Source organism: Ambystoma mexicanum, chromosome 3q (assembly GCF_040938575.1).
Source record: "Ambystoma mexicanum isolate Mex_15411 chromosome 3q, UKY_AmexF1_1, whole genome shotgun sequence".
In the NCBI taxonomy this organism is placed as follows: domain Eukaryota; kingdom Metazoa; phylum Chordata; class Amphibia; order Caudata; family Ambystomatidae; genus Ambystoma; species Ambystoma mexicanum.
Window position 1 is genome coordinate 888,092,494 of NC_090926.1, and position 22,886 is coordinate 888,115,379.

Consider the following 22,886-nt stretch of genomic DNA (forward strand, 5'->3'; position numbering starts at 1 on the left):
TACATGGTAATATGGTAATTGTATTTTGTTAGCAAATCCACATAAGATAATACATTTTAGGAAGGAAAACAATTGGTTAGTGCAATACTAGCAGAGCTTAAGGTTCTAGAGGCAGTTTCGTCGCACAGCAAGTACAAAATTCAGCTCTAGCAAAAGGCAGTTCAGAGAGGACTCAAAGTCTTAACAGCGGAACAAACAAACCTCCTGTGGATATTTTCGTGTCTCTAAAATGCATGTGGATACAACCAACGTTGAAGACCCTGTTAAAAGACTTGCTACATGGGCACAAACAGCAGGCTCAGTCAGCGGTAAGAGGGGGTAGCCCTGGACATCTCTATGTGCACAACGCTCTGGAGCAACTTTTTGGATTAAGGTAAGCAATACCTTTTTCCCCAGAGTAACTTTGGTTTGAAGAAATGTTTGTCGCTGGATTCTCCTCAAAGTGGCAGTGCTGGACCCGACCTCTGGATTCCTTGGTCTGGTGATGAAAGGCAGCACAATGGACAGGATCTCTCAGAAGCAGTCTCGAGGGATTATCTCTGGCATGGATTTCAGCAACTTCTCTGGTCACACTACGGCTTTGGCACCTTTTCTGCAGCACCAACAAAGGACATGATTTGCCCGGTCAATCATCTTCGATTCCTGGAGTCCTGCTCCCAGGTGAGATTAACTTGGATGAGTTGGATTGTGTCTCTGGAGGTTCAACTGGGACTCCGCAAAGACTTGGACGGATTTGGCATTGGCAAGACCATGCACTACGATTGGGTTGGAGGCCCCTTGGTATTTGCAGTTTGCAGCTCTGGAACGCCACAGCACCTCGGAGGATGGATCAGAATGTAGTTCGCTTTAGGGTTGGTTGGTCCCACCAGCCAAAGGGAAGGAGTTGTCCTTTTCGGTGTACTTCGGTCACATAGAAAACGGGGTCAGGACAGCAGTGGTCACTTCACGGTGTTGCAAAGAGTCTGCAGGCGTCTCTGGTCGCCTTCTTCAGTTATTTCAGTTTCCAGTGGTCAACTTGCCTTTCACCTCAGGAACTTCACCTTTTATTCAGTTTCAGCACACACTCCTCTGCAATCTCTCTCAGCAGTTTATAGCGAATGGCTGTTCAATCAGGACAGCCAGACCCAAGTTGGAGCTGGTTCCATTCATGCACTCTGGCAGACAAACAGGGGAGTAAAAACTCATCCCGACTTCCTGCCTGCCCAGAGACACTGGAGACTAGGCGGAGACACTCAAGGGTTCCCGCCAAAGGCAAACACTCACACAGACCTCCCCCTCTCAGAATGGTAGAAAAAGGGCCAACAACAACAACCACACTAGAAATGGCAAAAAAAGAAAGAAGCCCCCAAGTTAGTAATTGGGTGCCCCTATTGTGCGTAACCAGGACTGTGAATGCAGTCCGCGGTAAAAAATAGAATAGTCGGTAGAACACGTCCAAAGTATCCCCTTAGTACTCCACATAAGGTGGTGTGTGCCAATCTCTCAGAAGAATTACTTACCCATGGTAGCGTTTTTTCGACTGGGTGTTCTTCCCACCTAGTCCTCATCCTATGATATCTCCATTTCCAGCTGTAGCTGCCTCTGAAAATTATTCCAGCAGGGGGAGACTAAGTATCGATGCATGCTGACTCCCTCCAAGGCCTCTGTCTCAATGTCGACGTCATTGATGGTATATAGCGCACGCAGCAACCGTTGGCTTCAGTTCCGTCTTTTACGTGTATTGGATTATCCTATGCCCGACAGTGACTCGCCCTGAAAGAGTGTAAGGAACAAGTTGCGTAACTGTTGTCTGGCATGGATTTGCATGCGGATGAATATTCCCTGTCGTCAGACTGGGAATCCTCGGGTTCGATTCCAAACTGTCTTTCTCTGATTGGTTTATCACTGAGCTCTGGGTCATACTGCCCTCAGCCAATGACTGCCCTCTACCTAAGACCCTCCTGTGGCAGCCATCTTCAGATTTGGTAGCAAGTAAAGTAGCAGTAGGACCAAGATAAGAGCCGCAGAGGGGCAGGTGGGAGGGTTTACATGTTAATCCATGCCAGACCAGAGCTGGAGAACAACAATTACAGGTAAGTAGCTTGTTCCTTCTCCAGCATGGGGTCAGGCATGGATTCACATGCTCATGAATAAAGAATACACATGCACAACCATGGGCGGTGGCAAGGCTGAACAGAAGCCATCTCTTACCTCCTCACCAGGCTCACCTTCAAGCGAATTGGTTGCGCACCACTGCTTGGCCGACTCTGGACTCCTCCCCGGAATCCCTGTTGCAGCAGTAGAATCTCGTGAAGGTGTGCGTCAACCGGTGTGTGTCAACCTCCATGTAGTATCCCCGCGGATGTCCAGCAGGGGCACACCAGACAGGAACGCAGTAGTGCAGCAATTGCTCTGGTAGAATGGGCTCTTGGACAGCCAGGCAAAGGTCGGTTTGCAAACAAGTGACAGTGAGTGATACAGCCGAAGAGCCACCTGGAAATGGAAGCACTGGACAGGGCATTCCCATGGTTCACAGGACCAAAGTTCACAAAAAGCTGAGAAGTTTTCCGGAAACTCTTCGTGCGGCCCACATAAGACTTCAATCCTTTCAGCCGGCGATGAAGGAGTCGTAAAAAACACAGGTAACACCAAGGGCTTGTTTAGATGGAAGTCCGACAGCACCTTGGGCATGAAGGAGGGGTGCGTCCGCAGCACCACTCTCGTCTTGTGGAAAGTCAAGTAAAGTGGTTTACAGGCTTGGGCCTGGATCTCACCCACTTGTCATGCAGAGTTGATAGCCACGAGAAAAGCTGTCTTCTACGACAGAAGCTTGAGTGGGACAGATGCATAAGCTCGAACAGGGCTCCAATGAGCCTAGTAAGTACCACATTGAGTGTAATTTGGTCCGAGATCTTTATTTGTAATTCCATCTAGCACAAAAGACGCTTCAAGGTGTTAGAGCATAGTAAAGCAAAACAAAGAACAGCGTTCCAAAAGACAGAGCACATAAAAATGAATGAGTTGGAAAAGGCTCCACTCATTGAGGATATAAATAAAAAAGGTCCAGAAGTCCAGCAACAAATTCTGGGGGTCTCACTAGAAGGGATGATGACGCATACAAATAATACAATCACCCTAACACCTTCAACTCCCCACTATTGGTTCATACCTGCATAGTGCAGGTATGAATCTAGATGCATTTGTCCCCACCACTGTATGTTTTAATCTAGGGGCATTTTTCCATTACTCAACGCTTTTAATTTTGGTGCAATTCTACCCACCACTGAATGTTTTTAAGCTAGGTGCACTTTTCCCACAACAGTGTATATCTTGAATCTAGGTGCATTTTCCCACCAGTGTATGTTTTGAATTTTGATGCCATTTTACCCACCACTGTACGTTTTTTTATCTAGGCGCTATTTTCCACTGTCTACTACGATATACACCGTGCCATCCTTTTCAAAAATAGCATTACCGCGCCCTACCTCTTCCCGTTCTCCACCCAATCCTAGCCCTACCCCTCCTATGCCAGTCTTCTTTCTCCCCAATCTCACACCCTGAGTTCAAGCTTCTAGCGCACAGCCGACCGTCAGGATCCCCTGGGACTGCCACCCCCCCCCCCCCCCCGACTCTTCTCTAAAATATCCCATCATGTGCAGGCAGCATTGCACAATCCATCATTAACCTGTCCCTCGGCTCAAGTATCTTCCTGAAGGCATTCACAACTTCTTACGTCAAACCTCTCCTCAGAAAACCCTTGCCAAACCCCCCCCCCCACCCACTACTGCCATATTTCAAACACCCGCTCCATTGCCAAACTCTTGGACCGCACTGCATACAAACAGCTCTGCCTTTACAGAAAACAACCTTCTTGACGCAGCCCAACAGGTTTCAGAGCCCTCAGAGGAACAGAGTCCTCTTGTGTCGATTTGGGATGACCTAAAAAGAACAGGTGATTAGGAAGGAAGTGCAGCGCTCATCGTTCTCAACATCATTGAGACCGTACTCACAGACAGGCTACACTCCTTAGGAATCATAGACACTGCTCTAACATGGATCTCTTCCATCTCAAACTGCTTGCAAATTATGCTCCACCCCCCCCTTCTTCCTCTCGCCTGGTGCCGAAAAGGGTTCAGCAGGGAGCCTCCCTGTCTACCCTCCTCTTCAATATCTTCCATAGTCCACTCCCTGGACTCATCCGATCGCATAACCTCATCTGCTACAACTATACAGACAACACCCAGATCATCCTCAAGATCCCCACGTTGCCAGCCTCCCCTCCGCCTGCCTTGCTAATGTCGACCACTGGATGACAATCAACCACCTCTTCCCCAATCCTGTCAAAGCGGAAATGATGCGGCAAATCCACTCTCCTTCTCCACCCTATCCCGTGACCACACTCTCTAGGACCCGCCCTGCCAACATCCACTTGTTTAAGAAATCTCAGAGGCACACTGGGCTGGAATCCACCACTCTCCCACCACATGAGCTCTGTGTTCAGAACATGCTTCTTCCACCTTCACATACTCAGGAGAATCCTCCAGTGCCTCACCTACCCACACCGAATCTCCGCTATCCTTGTCATCATCCTTTCCTGCATAGACTATGCAAACTCCCTTCACTTAGGCGCGCCGGCATCCTACAAAGAAACCAAAACTCTGCTGCCCACCTCTTCCTCGGCCTCTCACAAAGAAAACACATTAGCCTCACGCTCAGAGTGCTACAATGGCTCCCTATCCGCCGGACTACCTTTAAAGCTATGTGCAAAACTCACCGTGCCCTCCACAACGGACCCAAAATACTCCAGGATAAACTTGCACAGGAAGCTCGGATCTGGTTCTGCTCTTCTCCCAGTTATCCCCCATTACAACTTCAATAGATTAGGCGGATCCTCGTTCTCCATCCAAGCTTTTGCCATCTGGAACTTGCTTTCAGTCCACATTCACTGCATTGGTAACTACCTCTCTATCAGAAAGGCCTTCAAAACTTGGCTATTCCCCATGGCAACCTGAAACTCTCTTGCCCACCTTTATTTATATCCCCACTGCCTCATTAGCATACATTAACCTCACTCACATCTAAACACCAATAAGTCACGTGTGCACACACCTGCAGGTGGATGCCAGCTTTTGTGGCAGCCCACCCTGCCCACATCAAAACACTGATCAGCCTTGTGTACATAAGTCGACAGGTGGATGCCGGTCAATGTCACAGTGTCCCACCCTACACACCCATCTGCAGACCACTCTGTGTACACAAACACACATTAGCCCACCTGGCCTCTTCGCTCCGAGTGGTTCGCTCAGGCTACTTGTATACAGATCTTATCAGTTTGATGGTAGCCGGTTCTTTAACAAACAAATGTATTGGGAAATATGCCCAGGGCATGAAATATGCATTGTATTCCCATCCGTTACACCCCGCCTGCACACCTAGGGGACGCATACTGGTAGCCCATCCCCTGTCAAAGATTTAAGGGGATTGCTGATAAAGTGCTCATAATGTTCTTGAAATTTGAATCACAAGTTCAAGCACGACAACCTGTCTATTACAAATACAATAAGTACTAGGCCAGCATGTCCTGTTCCAATCTATAGATAATGCAGCCTTTACAGATGACCTAAGCACCAACTACTTCAAGGACAATTGCAGATTACGAACTGTGAAGACTAGCACAGGTACTGCTCTAGAAGAGATTATGATGGTTAGCACATGTACTTCACTTAAAAGATCGGTGAAGTTTAATCGGATTGAAGGCTGGGAAATGTGCGGCACCCGGACATCTGGGAGCAGATACTTTGAATATGTTAACCTGTCTATTGCGCTCAAACACATATGATAGTAATTTATCCATTGCAATTCGAGGATCTACAAGTTAGCCATTATAACACAATGATCTATGCATGCTGCACTAGAAGATGCCTGATGGTAGCCTTTAATGGAACTTTGGAACTTAGACGATTTCAAGTAATACTACAAAGGTAGCCTTGCTATTGTGCTAGAAAATCCTATGACCCTAGATCTTAAGGCAGCCTGTCTGCCAGGTCTAGAAGACTGTATAAAATAGCTGGTCTATTTACGGTTGGAGGACCTTGAGGGTAGCCGGTCTATAGCACATAGAAGAGCAAGCGAGGGAGCTTGTCTTATTTCACACAGACGATGGGATCACAGAGCGAGATCAACGATAAGCTCCATCTGAGCTTAAGGTATGTATAAACACATCATATCGGTGGACATCTTCCGCATGCATGGTTATCCATCCAAACACTTTAGAATGCAACTACAACTAAAACAAATTCATTCTAGCAGGACACGTAATGGTTTTGCCCCCTTACACCAGGCATGCCTCAACACCTCTTACATTAGAATACAGCGACAAACTATGATAATTTTCGGTCTAGCTGGTCACATTTTGAATCTCTTGCACTAGCGCTCTGTCGGGACCCATCCACATGCCTGACCTCTTGGGTTGCTTATTGGAGTCTAGCCAGCCCACCTAATATTGACCAAATGTGTGTACGTACACGTACGTACACGTACGTACACGTACACACACGCACACGCACACACACACACACACACACACACACACACACACACACACACACACACATTTCTGAGAATGTTCCCATACCTGGACTTAGGTCCCCGAGGGTGATCCTACCACAAAGAGCTTTTTAGGCCATACAAGGAGCTATATAAATGAGAATTATTACTACTACTTAAAGCCGTGGCAAGCTGTGCAAATTCTTTTTGTGAAAAATCACTTCAGACATGAATGGATAAGCAACTGTTTATAGTAATATGTTTATTTTGTGCATCACTGGAGTTATAAAGACACAAGAGTAAGAATCTGCATGACAAAAACATTTTTATAAAAATGCATAAAGTATTTTTCTACAACACATTAGAAGATGCAGGTTCGTTTTTTTAATTTAACCTAACCAGATACATATGTTCTATTCATCAGCAACTGGAAGATCTCTTATGTCACATTAAGCAAGAGGCCAGGTATTAAAGAAGACCACCATGTATTCATGAGTCTTGGGATGTAGGGCGGCGGGGGGGGGGGGGTGGTGGGGTTGTCTTTGCCTCTTGTTTTGTTGCGTCTTTGTAGTCTGCGATATGTTGGGGTATTGCTTATGGTTGGATCTTAGACTGGGTCTGAGTCATTGCGTGAGTAACTGTATATTCTAAAATGCTTTCTTTGACCCCTCTTATTTTCAAGGTTTGGTTAATATTTTTTATGACCAGTTATGTTAATTGTTTCAATTTGGTCGTTTTATTGATAATTGAGAAATAAAGAGTTTAAAATAAAATTAAACAAAATAATAATACCATGTATTACAAGGAATGATGGATCTTCTTGTGAGCAAGCCTCGAGAATCCCTTATTGAGGTGGCCAAAGGAGGGCTGGCGCTCGATGATCCCGACCCTGGGGGTGGACGAGCGAGGGTCACTTGGGTAGGGGAGCCCAGGGTTGTGTTCGGGGGAATGCCCCAGGAGAGATGCGGTACTATATCGGGGAAGGAGAACAGGACAAGATCTTTGAGACCTTTGTAGGCTGTACCACATCAGTCTCCCTTCCTCCCACTAAATCTCTTGCCCAAATCCAACGACCCCTCTCAATATGACAAATTCCCTAGGAACCCAGTAGGAAATGACCTCTCTCAGAATCCTTGATTTTCTGCTGCCTTCCCGAATACTCTTGGTTATCCCTTTTCACGTCCCTCTAATTATTCTTTCCCGAAACCCCAATATACTACACTGACAACACTACCATTCCCACAATCTCCCCTGTTCAGGTCACGATAAAAACTCTGGTAATTTTCATTCATTCCATAACCCATACCAACCTCATTCTTCCGAATTTACCCAACACCTTAGGACGAGGGACATAATCCCATACAACACCTGTTCTCCATCCTACCCCGTAGGATACTCGGAAATTCTACTGCTCTCTTTTTCCACCACAAACCCTTACTTACATGGTGACAGACAATGGACTAAGCCTAAAGCTGTTTACCTGACATGTCCCGGCACAAGGGTCAGGCAGAGTCAGGCAATTAACCAAAATCTCAAACACCTATCGGCCCTTTCTCTCCCCCAGAGGGATAAAAGGTGGAGCACAAGAGCACATTACGAGCAAGGAAGACAGCACAACGACATAGCTAGCCCAGGGCAACAGTTCAAGAGGAGGAGAAAAGCAGCATGAACCGGGAGGGTGACAGGGAGAGAAGCAACCTTGCCCTTTCCGACCCAGACCCGCAATTCCTCTGCAGAAGACATCTTAAGATCGCAAACAAAGGCTAAAGAGTGCTTCAGCAGATGTCAACGGTACACAGAGCGCACGCCTAAGCTGATAAGCAGGAGAGCAGAAGGCGTTTGCTACCGTGGTATCGTCCTTGACTCCCGATACAAGGAAAGGCAAGCGGTTCATCACAGCCGGTGAGTCGAGGGGAGAACCGATAAGAAACCGAACTGTGTCGAATGAAAGTTGCAAGCTTCAAAGAACTGTGAAGGTCGTAGGGCAAAGCCAGCTGAAAGGGACCCAGCACCACGTGGGTGTTCGGCGAGAGACTCTAGTTTGGTTCCTCAATTTTGTTGAAACTACCAATTCCAGAAGGCCGTAAGAACAGTGTCAAAGTGGTCTTACAAATGTCTAGCAAAATCCGCTGTACAGTCGAAAGCTTTTGACTGACAAGTAAAGGAAAGCTAAGGTTAACAAATCCTGCATGGTGAAAGAAAAGATTGGAAAATAGTGAACCCGGAAGAGGGATGCCAATAAAAAGGGGTGAAGACTAATGCCTCAAGGAACATGTTGTGTTAAACAAGAGTGAACCTGTGAAAGAGGTTCACAGTGAATTGTTTAAAAAGACATTAAGAATTGTGAATGTGAGGAAAGCCATAGTGAACCTGACTGAGGTTGACGTTTGAGGGGGGTCTGAGGCCAGCACAGGGGGATTCAGGGGTGAAAAGCTAACACCAATCGACTTGTGAAGAGAAACCAAGTTGGATGAACCAGTCACAGTGAACCCACGGAGGAAGACTGAAATCTGAGAGTGGTCTACACCCAGAAGAAGGGGGACTCAGGGGTGAAGTAACCTCACCCTAAGCACCATAGAAAGGAAGATTTAAGTTGTGTGGAAAGAAAGACCAGTGGAAGTGGATTGTCCCCATGGGCACTCAGCAGACCAGAGGATTAGGAAAGACCAGGGGACGAGTATTGTTCCCCACGGCATTTGTAGAAATACGATTCCTTATCACCGTGCACGTGCTATAAAGCGCGGGGAAGGGAGTTTCACACCAATGACTGCCATTCTGACATTTGTCTTTAGAAAAGAGACTTGGATCCAACCCGGGAAGAGGGAGATCCAGGGGTAAAAAGGGATTACCCAACGTACAAGCGGAAAGAAACTTTTGTGGTTATTTTGAATACATCAGGTCAGCGAAGTCAAGAGACTTTTTACAGAGCAAGAGACTTGGCCATTGGAGGTCCCGATAGCTGAGAACGGAACTGTCGTCTCGTGCTGGGAAAGCTCGAGCGTGTCCCTTGCTCAAAACGTGGAGAAGGCAGACCACGACTACCGCATCCTGACATATTAATGGTGAACACTTCTTTATTTCTTATGAGTCCTACCCCACAGCCTTTTGTATTTAACGTAAGGATTGGTAATAGGTTTTTATTGTTATAGGCCTTTTTATTTAACAAGACGCCACTAGGGCTGCCTTATTTTGATTTTATGGTCGCAGCTTGCTCCCATCTTAAATTTAGGCCTTAGATTAGGTGTTTTTCCACCTTACTGGTGTGGTTGCTAGGACACTGATGCGCTCCGATCTCTCTCAATCTGAGCTCATAGCAACGAGCACACGCAATCTCCACGACAACAGTAGTAAACAAAGAATACGAGCACTGTGCATGCGTGATCTCCATAGTAACGGGCTAAATTCCCTGAGGACGCCACACGCGCACACCTTCAATCCAACCTGCACAGGCGAGACAGCGCGCCTCCCTCTTCCCTCTGCACAATTTCAGCTGACTCATGCAGCTGCAGCGCCCATTTATATAGTGAAAACGCTGAGCAAGCGGTAAGCCTTTTGGTGTCTTCTGCCAAGCGTGCACACTTCTCATTTCGGCTGCACGGGCCTAACAGCATGCTCTCCTTCTGCCTGGCTCTAGCTGACCTACGCAGCTGCAGTCCCCATTTAGAGTACAGTATACAAAAAACGCTGAACAAGAGGCAAGCCTGGCGTTTCCTTGAAAGAATATTAAACACCGTGGCTACCTTTCGCCTTGCATGCTGAAACCAGGCACCACACCATTTCTCATTTCTATTTGCTCAGTGTAAATTTAATGTTCGCATTTTACTCTCCTAAAACTCAGTCTTTTTAAGCTAAACCCAAAAATTACACACAAATATCACAAGACACAGATTGTTCTCCCCCCTCCTTTTCAGCTATTCAGCTACAGTAAAGTATAACTAAACTGACCTAAATGAGGTTCCGGTACCTTGTCTTTGCCCCCTCTTTAGGAGTGAACTTCAAGGACTCAAACCAACAACAGCCAATACCTGATGCCCATGGACTGGAGCACATCAAAACAATGATACTGCATCCAGACCCATACAGGTACAAGATACCTTGTTAACTGTTTTTTCAATGTGCCTACGGCTGCACAGTTCTGTACTGAGTTATTTTTACCTTTGCACAATACTATATGAGATATCGCCACTCATCTCATGTAGCCTCATTCTCTTGAATCTTTATAGAAACACCCTTATGTGAACCTGACTGAGAATCTTTACATTTCTCTGTTATCTACAAGACTGGTCCTGTTGCCTGACACCACTCCTGTGTGGGGTGAACCCGAGCACTAGGGATCTGAAGCATCGGCAGGTAAGCTTCCTGACCGGCGCTGAGAGAATAGATCCATTTAAGTAGTGCCCCAGTACTACGGGCACCCGCAGCACCATTCCACTCACTAGATATCCATGTATCCCCCACAGGGTCCCCGATTAGGAGCCCTGATGAAGGCGGACTTGCCACAGCACATCACCGCCGAAACGTGAAAAATACAGGGAACACTTGAACACCTGTATCCCTGTCCTCTGATTCTTTTGTCCAACCAACTGTCACATTGGCAAGGATAAGATATCTTGTATTTAATGACCCTGCAGCAATCATTGCTTCTTGAATATAATTTTGCACTTACAGCGATAACTAAAGTACCCACCTTGGGATCAATGATGCAATGGACTTATTGAACTTTCATCATGCATTTGATTGTTTTCCCCCACAAAAATAATGTTTTGATAGTGACTTAACTAACCAGCATTGCTCTTTTGTTTTTGCTTTGGCTTTTGTTATATGCGTTTTTCAAAAAAATAATTTTGTATTTTTGTACTTCATTGTAAATTGCCCTTAATCATATGCACTATGTTGATTTTTCTGTTTTGCCAACTGTTGAAAATATATCATTGCACTTTTTTACAACTATTGGTTGATCTCTTGCTTTCCTGTTTAGACACTCACCTGTTATTTTCAGTAATAACTAAATAAATATATGTCTTAGAAACACTTAGTACTTTCATTAAGTGGGTGGTAATCTGCAAATAGCGGCTGATTCAGTCATAGGATTTCTAGAATAAGGAAACCTAATCTCTTTGCAAATTATACCAGTGGACGGCTCTAGAGATTCAAGTATCTGTCCACCCAAAATTTCTGTGGTTCCAAACAGAATCAGTAAGGGTACACTCTTTTCCTTTAGAATTTTCACCTTACCTATACAGTTTAATAAACGTCCTTGAACTGTGATCAATTGTGTCTGTCTATTCTTGAAACCATGCAATCCGTACATCACCTCGGAGTTCCGTGATCTCAACCTTCGGCCTCGTTCATCTATTTGGTCATAGAACTACTGTATGACCTGCAATAACCTTACAACATGCGGTAGGGGGTACATTATCCCATAAATACCATTAAATAATAAGTGAGTGTGCAGATTTAAAAACTGATCCAACTGTGCTAGTTAAACAAAAGAAAAAGATATACACGACGATATCTGCGTATAGTGTTAATTTGTGTTCAACAACAAAGCAAAAATAAGTTCTACCTTTTGGAGCTTCTGGAACACCAATGGGGCAGATAATTTTCCGTATGCAGTATTCTGAACGGATTCCATTTATGCCAACATCTCTTCTTTTGATTATTTCAGATGTTGTAATTTCAGTTTCAGAGGATTCTGCAGAACGAAAATGGAATAAGTGAGCCATTAAACTATAACAATGGCAACAGAAGTAGAACCATACGGTATTGCACCTTTTCACTTACACTTGTAAATGTCTGGTTTAAAGATGGTTAAAGAAAAAATTAAGACACGCGTTACTTTTTTAAGTATGATTTTGAAATACAGGGCCCAAATAGCCTCTTAATATTCAACCTTTGAATAGTGATTCTCAATACACTGCAGAAGGCTTTCTGTGGAGGAAAATGTAACTAATGACAAATGACACAAACATGGATGGCTCAGCATTTTACACAGTCATGTACACGTATTCTCTTTATGATCCAAAGCTATGGTAGAGTTGTTTCAAACATATTTAACTGAAGAGCGAACATGAATGAGCAGATTTCCCTCTGCCCCACCAGCAAAACCTTTCTCCATTACATTATGTCAAACAATAGGCAACCTATGGGACTGTGCCTCTCCTTAACAGTTTTTAGTTAGTTTCAATAATAGAACACCTTCTGGATATCCACAAAATAAACCAGGACATTGTAACTGAAAAGGATACCTTAACTATGTATAGTCTTTCTGTGCATTTAATCTAATAAGAACAGGTTAGCTTTATAAACTCATGTTTCTGTCCATAGGCACCACTTCAAAGTACTCCAAAATTCCAACGTAAGAAAAGGCATGACATCAGCACTAGTGAACCAAAAGCTCAATTTTCCAGTTAAAAAACACTGGGGAGTTCATTTTAATGAAGTTCATAATTTGGTCGTGGGGACCCCTTCTGAAAGCACTGCACAGTAAATGGCTCCATGCTGACAAATTTTCACCATTTGCACGGTGGAGTTCAAATGTAAAGGGTAAAAGGCGCTGTACACACGTGTATGCCGTCTTTTGCCATGCACATTTGCACTTCGCCGTGCAAAGTGAGTAATCACTACCTTGCATGCTAGGCAGCGTTTACATTGAATTGTGAGCACCGCTTGCCATGCCTGCGTAGAAAGAACTGATCCATACTTCTCAGTAGCTTTGTTTAAGTAGTAAATGACTGCCCTGCGTGCATCCAGCATATGACGAGATCTTTCCCCAGAGGGTTTTGAAAGAAAGCAGGTAGTTCAATGGATTGGTTAACATGAAATGTACATATTTATTTATACGAAAAACGTGGATGGGTTCTTAAAATCACCTTATTTTTATGCACTGTGACAAAAAGCTCAGCCCCTGATAGAGGTTGAAGCTCAGTAATTCAACAAATAGATGTGACCGCTACAAGGAAAGTCACTTTATAAGTAAGGTATTTGAGGGAGGATTTGTGCATTGGCTACAAAGATGGATCCAGGGGCTTAATTACGACCTCATTTAAATACCAACCTGGTGGCAGTGTAGATTTCCCTCATCGATTGACAAGGGATACGAGGAAGAGATAATCCAGGCTCCCCCGGAAAGATACTGAGACAAATCGCACGCATAGTGACGAAGTAGCACAAAGCCCTCAGCCGAGAAACAGCACATATGTTCTGTTCAGCAGAGTCAGAGGACGGCAGAGGGTGCCAAGCAGTGGAAGCTGGCGGTGTCTCTGTGAGAATCCAGACCGGAGAGGCTAAACACGAGAGTCACCTAGCCACCCAGGAACGGAGAACGCTGAGGAGGAGGAGGAGCAGCGCCAGCCTAATTCCAGCCCCTGGAGATCGGGGTGGCAGTGCCGGAGTGGAGGTGGTTGGTCCCAGGTGACGGAGCACCGAAGTGAGCACGCCTTCAAGTACTCATGCAAAAAGGGTTGCTCAGTGACCGAGCCGCAGCAAAGGAGGGCAGGTACGACAGCATGATCACTTTTGCACTGACCCAATTTCAAACTGCCCAACTCTTCATCTCTCCCCCCCAGGCAACTAGATGCGAGGGCTTCCCGGAACCGAAGTAGACATGGAAGGACTCTGATGGGTGGCAGGGGCAGCCCCAAACTGAATCAACCTGTGCTGTAGCCAGAATCAACCACCTTGGGCTCTGCCGCCTCCCCCCTACTACAACAGGTGAAAGCTAAGGCCCTTGGCGAGTGTCTCTATTCAGTGGGACGGCCTGTTTAGAACCAGACCTTGAGAGATATCAACCTGCACAGCATAGTCGCCTGACTCGCTGGCCTATTTCTCCGGGCTTAAACCCCATCAATGAGACTGCCTGGACCCAGAGACTCTGGCTCAGATTGCGACGACCCAGGATAATGTCCAAAACTTACAAAAAACAAAAGGGGGTGACATATAAACGTTACTACAGGTGCAAGAAATGACGGAAGTACAGATACACGTGAATCCCACAGAAGACGATAATACAGCCACAAGACAAGACTTGCAGTTCCTACTGAAAGAAATCAAAGCTGAGATTAAGGAAAGCATGGAACCCTTTCTAAAGCTATTGAAGAATTGGAAAAACACATGCTGGCAGCAAAGATACACCTGGGCAAGGTGGAAAACACCCTGTGTGATCAAGCCAATGACAAAACAGAACTATTGAGAGAGTTGGATACTACTGAAGAACAGATGGAGCTCCTAATTATGCAATAAGATGCAGAAAACCGTTCACACAGAAAAATTAGGCTAAGAGGGATTCCGCCCCAAATAAGCGATCAAAGTCGGAGTCATATGTTGTTAAGATCTGGTATTTGGATAAGCCTTCCCCTTGTTTAGACCTGGCTCTACCCTTGTTTCCTGCTTTGTCCTGTTCCCCATTGTTAAGGAAGAATTTTCAGTTTACTGCTAAATTCCTCCCACCATAGAGACCTCCAGCTCTTCTGCTGAACTTTGGGACTTTGTACTTTTAATTCTGTGTTTTCTGTGTTTGTTTCTTTTGGTTGTGGAGTCTGACAAACTCGATAGGCGGCATATTTTACATTGCGTCACACAGCACCTTCAGTACAGTGACACATGGAAGTCTTTTTAGATTTCCCAATGTTTAAATACCTTCTCTTGGCTGAACTACGGTTTCCAAGAGCAGTGAAGTGAAATTGACTTTACTTACATTTGTAACTTGCTAGACACAGCACACACCGTTTTACAATAGGGTGCTGAAGGGGTTACTTGGTATCCCCTTTGTCTAGCTTCTCATGTAACTATTTTAGGTTACCCTTTCCTCAAAGAATGGTTGGTGGCAGTGGTTTACTTTTAACTACCGTGGTATGCATTTACTGTGTACTGCGTTCGCAGCTCCAGTAAAGCACCCAAGGGAGCCATTTATTTTAAAAAATGGCCCCAGTCTTCTTTTTTCGCCATTTCTTTGTGGAAAGGTCCTTCTTGAGATGTATTCAGCGTGCCAAATCAGGTTTGGTCCCCTTGCTCGTTTTGCCTTTGGCAGGATTCACTAGTGCGGCCCGCTTCTGGCTCCAGGGTATCTAGTGGGGGCAGGAAGCGAGGGAGGTTCCCCAAACTCCCTGTGCTTAGTCTCCTAGGAGACAGGAATTAACTCTTAGATGATTGGCCGGCTGGCTGTCCGGCAAGGACAGCCACCCTGCTGGGTGAGTGACAGCTTGGCTGGAATGAATGGGAGAAACCTGCATAAAAGGCAAGGCTTTTTGGCTTGAAAGGCAGAGTCGACCACTGGACGAAGGAATCTGAAGAATAACTTGAAGAGGGCGCCTGCTGCAACTCCTGGACCGTTGGTTTGCCTGGTAAAACCCTGCTGCTGTGCTGAAACTCCAATTTCGTTTCGACCAGAGAAGCCCTGTAAGGACGACTTCTCCCCTTGAGTTGGTGAGACCAATGAACTCCAAAGTAAGCCACCTGGACATCCTCTCAGAGCTGGTTGAAATTCCACTTCAGTTGCTGCTGGAACCGAATAGCCAGGGAGAGGAACACCAGATAGTGTGTGTTGCTTTTAGGTTGGCCAAGAGCTCCAGAAGATCCTTCGGACTCCCAGGAAGCAGGACTGACCGAGCCTGTGCCACCTCAGAGTGCCGGACCCCAGATGCAAGGAAAGCCCATCTCGACAGCCAAGAGTCTGCAGGGTTACTATTTGCTTAGAAGTGAGGAGCTGAAACTACAAAGTGCCACTGAATAGAAGTTGGTCCTTTTCTGTCGCCGATCCTCCAGACGTTGTCCTTCTTGTCCCCATGATTGAGGCCCAGGAATTATATGATCTGCAGAGCTACACAGGAACAGAAGCCAGGCAAAGCCCTTTTCTTCTAACCAAAGGTACTGTACAGTCTAAGAGAGCTTGCCTCTTGTTGTAACCTAACTTGTTCTCTGCTGAGACCTGTCTTAGTTGCTGTGCAGAGTTGCTTACAGCTTCTTTACTTCACAAACCTAATCAGCTTGTGGCCCTGCTTTGATTTCTTCTTTTCTACAAAGACTTCTAAAACATTGTGCAAGACGTTTACTTCCCTGCAAGAAGTGCTTCAGCTCACCTAGACTTTTGCCCAATTCACTTTAGCCTAGACTGGCTCCCTAAATGACTCTTCTTCCCTCTAACATTGTGTTTTGTCTTCCTTCTAGGAAGGGGTCAACTAACTTTGCATTGGGGTTACCAAAAGTACTTACCTGCTTCAGAATATTTGTGTGATCTCTTGTTTTGTTCTAATAATCTTTTTCTTTGACATACTCCTAAATCTGATGCTAAATGCAAACAGTGATTTATTAATGTCCACAGTGTCCTAATTACTAAAGTCACCTGAGGGTGTAGGAAGTGTCTGTGTGGCATCCCAAAAGGGTACTTACTGGTTTAGAAATATTAAGAGTGTGGATTTTGGAGTGTATGTGTGTGTTACTATCCCATCCGAAGAAGGCTTACTGTAACTGACTGTTAAATAAATGAATAATTGTTTAATCATGAAACCTTGTGTAAAGGTTTATTTGAATACTTCTCACTGTGACCCTCTGTGTAACTCCCCTACAGCTCACATTGACCCCTCTTGAGATAAGCCTGGCTACTCAACACGCTACCAACCTGTGTAGTACATACTTATACCAAAGGTTGGGTTCCTATTGCCAGGAGGTCAGGGTAGTTGTAGTGCACCCAAAGGGTACTGCATACAATCTTGCCTAACACCCATGTTGTCTATGTGTGAGGTCATCAGTAGAATGCTGGTATGAGTGCTGGAATGCTTAGTATGCTTGAGACCCTGAGTGTGCCACCTTTGGAAGTTAACATGATGTAGCCTGGTTGGTGGGAGCCAGTGGGCTCTATTGCCTTCCGATCTCCAGTATTATGTACATGTCATCTGATCCTGAATACTGATAATAAAGGAGATTATCTAAAACCACCTGCTGCCTCAAGAGTACTTCCAATCATAACTGGCGAAGAAGGGAAGTACAAAGAGGAGACAGGTACCTGTGAGTGAGGAAGGAGATAGTGGAATGCTCTTTAGGGGTGGGGGGTTGCAGGAGGAAGGAACTGCATGAGGAAGGAACTGCATGAGTGAAGGATGAGGGAGTCCCACTGCCCCCGAAACCCCTAGGCAAGTGGTCCCACCACCCAGGGTGAAGAGAAGGCGCTATGCTGGCAGGGGAGAGACTTAGACCGGCATTACAGTATTAAGGCCAGCAGAGAGACGGTTACCCGAGCTGAAGAGTGAGGCCACTAGCTGAGCTTAAGAGAGGGTGCCAATTGGTAATAAGCTTTGTGGCAATGTTGATGAAGAATGCCGCTCAGCATGAGTGGCACCCAGAGACTGCTGGCTGAGCTAAGGCAGATTGCTTCATAGCACGCCCAATGCCAGCAACATCAACTGTTTCATTAAGTGCTTGGGAGGAGATGACTGCATATTTGGAGCCAGCCACCAGGCAGCCATTAAGAGTGCCAGTGTGGTGTGAGCAGAGTTTGTCCCGTTAAAAGTGTCATCGCTTTTTGAATGCCGCCATCCAAAGTCAGTGCGACAATGAAGATCATGGGCTGCAGAGGTAGTCTTGTTCGTGTATGGAAAAGTGTGCACACATGGCTGATGGCGCAGCGCTTTACTGCAGTGGGGTCCCGGCTGCCCCATGTTGGCGGTTGCCGACCTGGAGATCCTCTCCACCTGCTTTTCAATCCACACTGGTGACGTCATTGCGGCTGTGGGGGGATTTGGCGAAGCTTGGAACTCTCCCTATCAGGTCTTCGCTCCTGTATGTCTCAGAGGAAAGGACCCACACAAAGCGTCAACTTGCGTGAAGACGTGGTCTCTCCTTTGCATGTCAGAGCACCGATGAATTTGGAAGATGTATTGCTCCCATTTTCGTGTCGGAGCCTCATTTACGTTTTTTCTGTGTCGGATCGCACATGGTTTTGGCTGACTTTGGGTTCTATCTCAGTGTTGGAGCCCATTATTGTCGAGCGCTCCCCATGTGCACTTTGCCTGCAGCACCCACAAGGATCTGCTGAGGAGAGCTTAGCAAGACGGCAGGTGAATTTTTACTTTTTTCGTTTTGCTCTCATCATTGTCATGTTGTGCTATCACGATTTAATGCGGTAGTGGGGTTGATTTAGTTTCATGCCAGGTCAAATGATACTTTATGTGCTTGTATAATGATGCCACTTTAAATATGTTTGTTTTTTCGTTGCTCACTTACCGGCGATGTTGAACACATGCACTTTTACCCATATTGAGAAAGGAATGTCTTTCCTGGATTGGGTTGAGTGTGGATTTTATTCTGCCCAAATGTTTTACTGTGTTTTTCAGGGTTAGTATGGATATTGCTGTTGCTTTGTAATGTTTGGCGTTGATACTCGTGAATTGGTTTCGGGTTGAAAGGTGTGTGATCCAGGTTACATTCCAACCACATTTAGGATATTTTTAACACTAAATTTGCAAGATTTGACACCATCTTTGGCAACTTGATGGTTAAAAGCTGGATGTGCTGAGAAAATGATACAGTGTTAGATTCAGCAAAAATTAGTGTTAGTGTGGTAGGTTAACTCTGAGGAATTTCCTGAAGTGATCCTCGATGTTACAAGGGCTTTTAGCATTTTAGCACAAACTTGCTTTTGCGCTATGTTATGATGCAATTGTGTAAAAGTGTACATTCTCATTGTTAGTTTCAACCTTCTTGAGGCATTTTTTATTGCTGTTGCTTTGGAGTGTTTGGCCTTTGTACTGACGAATTGGTTTTGGGTTGACAGGTGCGTGATCCAGGTTTGATCCCAACCACATTTAGGCTATTTTTGGTCAACCTATAGGTTGTCCCAGTGTGGGTGGTTTCACCCATTTAATATTGAATGTTGTGATAACTGTGGGGCAGTCAGTTCTTGAGGAATTTGCAGCACGTAGGTTGCAATGCAACATGGACTTTTAGTGTGGAAGTCTTTGTAAAAGTATTAATGTTAGAATTAATATTTCTGTGAGGTTTCCAGAATGTTAGTGCTGAAAAGCAACATGGACGTCCAGTGATGATGCATTTGTAAAGGAAGTAATGTTAGAATTAACATTATTTGAGGCTTTGCAGCATGTTAGTCCCAAGCTGCAACAAGGACTGTTTAGGATGTTTATGGTTAATGTTTTGTTACAGTGGGCATTCACTGTTTCCATTGTTTATTATTCATATTATACCCCATTTTACTGACATGTCTGTTATGGCAAGTGTGGGAGGGACACATCCTGCAGACTAACAGTGTGGTTAGTGTTCTGTCCTCTTGTGGCTATGAACATGCCTAGTATCCAGGATTTGTGGTAGTCAGTATTCTTTGGTGAAAGTAGGCAGGGTTTGGTCACCCTATAGTTTGTTGCAGTGTGGGTGGTTGAGTGTTGTGATAACTGGTTGTGCGGTTTGATTTCCAAATGTCACACCAGGGATAGAATACCCTTCTAATCATTCTTTTTATTTATTTTTTTTTGGTCAAATCCCAAATTTCAAACTTAAGAAAAAAATGACAGATGACAATTTCATTTGAGGTTTAAACCTCTTTAGGTATCCTTTTCAATTGCCCATATCCTCGATTCCCTTATCATCGCCCTCCAAAAGGGATGGGATACTCCTTTCCACTAGTCCAAGGGCGTCCAGAGTCTGACCAAGTTTGTCAACCGTCATCAGGCGTTCCCACCATTCCTCCTCAACAGTAGTGTCCATCAGGGTGGGCTCTTCTTCAAATATAGACTCCTTAGACTCTCGGGAATGAGAGTGTCAAATGCCTAATTGTTTCCAGAATTTCGGGTATGCTACAGAAACGGCAGCATGTATTTGGCTTTCATGTCTGTCTTCTTAGATGTTGTACCTCTCTTGTCGGCAATACATTTTATCTGCAACGCATCAGTAAGTCCCGATAATGGCGAGATGGGAATCTTATGAGATACAGAGGAGGACGATTCAATTTTTTCCTTTCCCAGATGATATTATGAGAGTAGATATTTTGTTCCTTCTGCACAACTGTTTCAACCCAATCCTCCTCCCGTAGGATTCTCTTCACCTTATCCGGATTGTCTTTCAGTATCTCTATTACAATGGAGTTCCATAGTAGTAGATCTTTAAATTTCTGTTTCCAGATTGAGAAAAATGTATCTCCCTTAGTACTTGTTCTTGCCAAGATCTCAAAGGGGATCGGAGGATTATCCAGTATACATTTGCGGAAGAGACACATTGTTTTCCATAAGACAGTCAATAATATTGATTGAAGTCTTAGCTCGTGTCCGATTGTTTCTACTTTTAGACAGTTTGGGAGTCTAAGGATTATCTGCCAAAAGCAGGCCTCAAATTTTCCCCACACTCTCCAAGAGAGATTTAAACAGGTCTAGGCTCCATGGGTCAAGATTGATATCACCTTTTGTTTGTAGAAGGAGATAATCGGGGTCATGGAATAGATGCCGTGTCTGCGATATAATACTCTCCCCTGGTTCGTTAGTTTTTCTAGCTGTTCCCTGATAAAGTAATTGTGTGCCTGTTTGTTAACCTTTTTATTAATTCTGACCCCAAGGTATGTTGTAGTCTCCACAATTTTCAGCGCCTAGCTTTCAAGTCACCACGTGAACGGGGTCTTTTTTTTCTTGGCTCCTAAGGCAGTTTGCATTATCAGGATAATCTATTTATCTGCATTGATAGTCATTCTGTTTTGATCAAGAGAAGTCTTAAATTCCACTGTTCGCCTCTGCAATCCTATTGCCGTTTGATCAATAAAAACGACATGGTCTACGTAGATGATCCAGGGTAGTTCAATCCCCTGCAATGTTTGCAGAAATGCACTTATTTTGTCTTGTGCAGCTTTCATATCTGCCAAATACAGGGCAAATAGAAAAGGACCTAACGCACAACCCTGTTTGATACCCTTGAACGTCAGAATGTTTTCTGTGGTATCCCCTCCCTTCGAGACGATAATTTGGATTGATGCGTCGCTGTAGAGCACTTTTATTGCTTCTAGGAGATCTTCGGGACAGTGCCATTTTTCCAGTTTAGCCCATAAGTTTTCTCTACTGACTGCATCAAAAGCCTGTTCAAGGTCTATGAATCCTAGATAGATGGTCCCTTTTCTTTCAAGTGCTCGCAATTTTAGCAGGTTTAGTAGGAACAGGTTCAATGAGGTGCCTACCCCGGTTATAAATGCCGTCTGGCGATTATCCAGGATACCTGCCTTAATGGCCCAGTTTTTCAGTTCTCAGCAGGATCGAGGAGAGGATTTTCCCCAAAGAATCTAAAAGGGCAATAGGCGTGTAGTTCCTAGGGTTCGTTCTAGCCCCTTTCTCAAAGATAGGCACTATTAAGACTTCCTTCCAAGATTGCGGGATAAATCTTGTTTTCTTAATTTGTTGGAACAGAGTAAAAATGAATTCTGTCCATGCCTCCCCGTTTTCTTTTAGCATGTGGTTGGAAATGCCATCAGGCCTGGCAGCTCTTCAAGAGTTGAGATGCTTGAATCGGTACGAAATATCTATCTATCTAGATGAGCCAAGGAGAAAACTTGGCCTTTTTTTGGAGGGCTTTGAGATATTTTATGCTTTGAACAAAGCTGTATAATGCTTCACCCAGTCTTCCTTTGACATTTGATTAGATGTTAAGGCAGGCTGAAAATCATTGCCCTTATTTATAATTTCCCAAAGACATCTTGTATTATCGGTACTGATGTGTTCTGCGTCTGACTGAGCTCTCCAGATCTTTGTAGATTTTAGCCAGTTCTTGGCTCGCTGTTTGCATAACTTCAATTTTTTCCTATCAAGCAAATTGTTTTGGCAGATTCTTCTGAGTTCAGCACGATGTCCCCTTCTCCTTTTGACCAGATCTACATTGTAGGCGTGTTTTCTTACAATGGCCGTCATGTTATTCCTGTCTCTTTTTACTTCGAATTCCTTTAGTAGCCACTGTATTCCACTGCATTTTTTTTTACTTTTGATGTTTTCGTCAAGATCAGTCACTAATTTTGGGATGGCAGATGCTTTAATTCTTAGTCTATTTCTGCCCCATGTTAATTCAATTGGCCGTATAAATTGTTGATGTGCCTCTTTAGACTACCACAAGAGTTCTACTTCCAACAGTACATGATCACTCATATGTTTTTTAACAGTGAAAGATTTGATCCACTATGTTGCGTTTCCTGCCCCGAAACAGTAATCCAAGCAGGCACTAAAATTACTAAACCAAGTGTACGCGCCTGGAATGTCACCATGAGTCTGCCCATTTAACATTGTAATTTCTCTGATCTTCATTTCTGTAATCCATCTATGTTCCAATGGGTCCAGAGGAGCTCTTTGCCTTAATTGGCCATTTCTGTCAATGAGTTTCATATTTAGATCTCC

General features: G+C 44.8%; 1 protein-coding gene across 6 annotated transcripts in view; it reads right to left on the reverse strand.

Moving 5' to 3' along the window:
• BPTF (bromodomain PHD finger transcription factor) overlaps window positions 1–22,886 on the reverse strand; it is a 2,119,711-nt gene that overhangs the window by 1,281,234 nt on the left and 815,591 nt on the right. For all 6 annotated transcript variants that reach the window (XM_069655028.1, XM_069655026.1, XM_069655024.1 and 3 more), the window contains exon 15: window positions 12,092–12,220. In XM_069655028.1, the coding sequence (XP_069511129.1) occupies window positions 12,092–12,220 (129 nt within the window). The remainder of the gene's footprint in view (window positions 1–12,091; window positions 12,221–22,886) is intronic.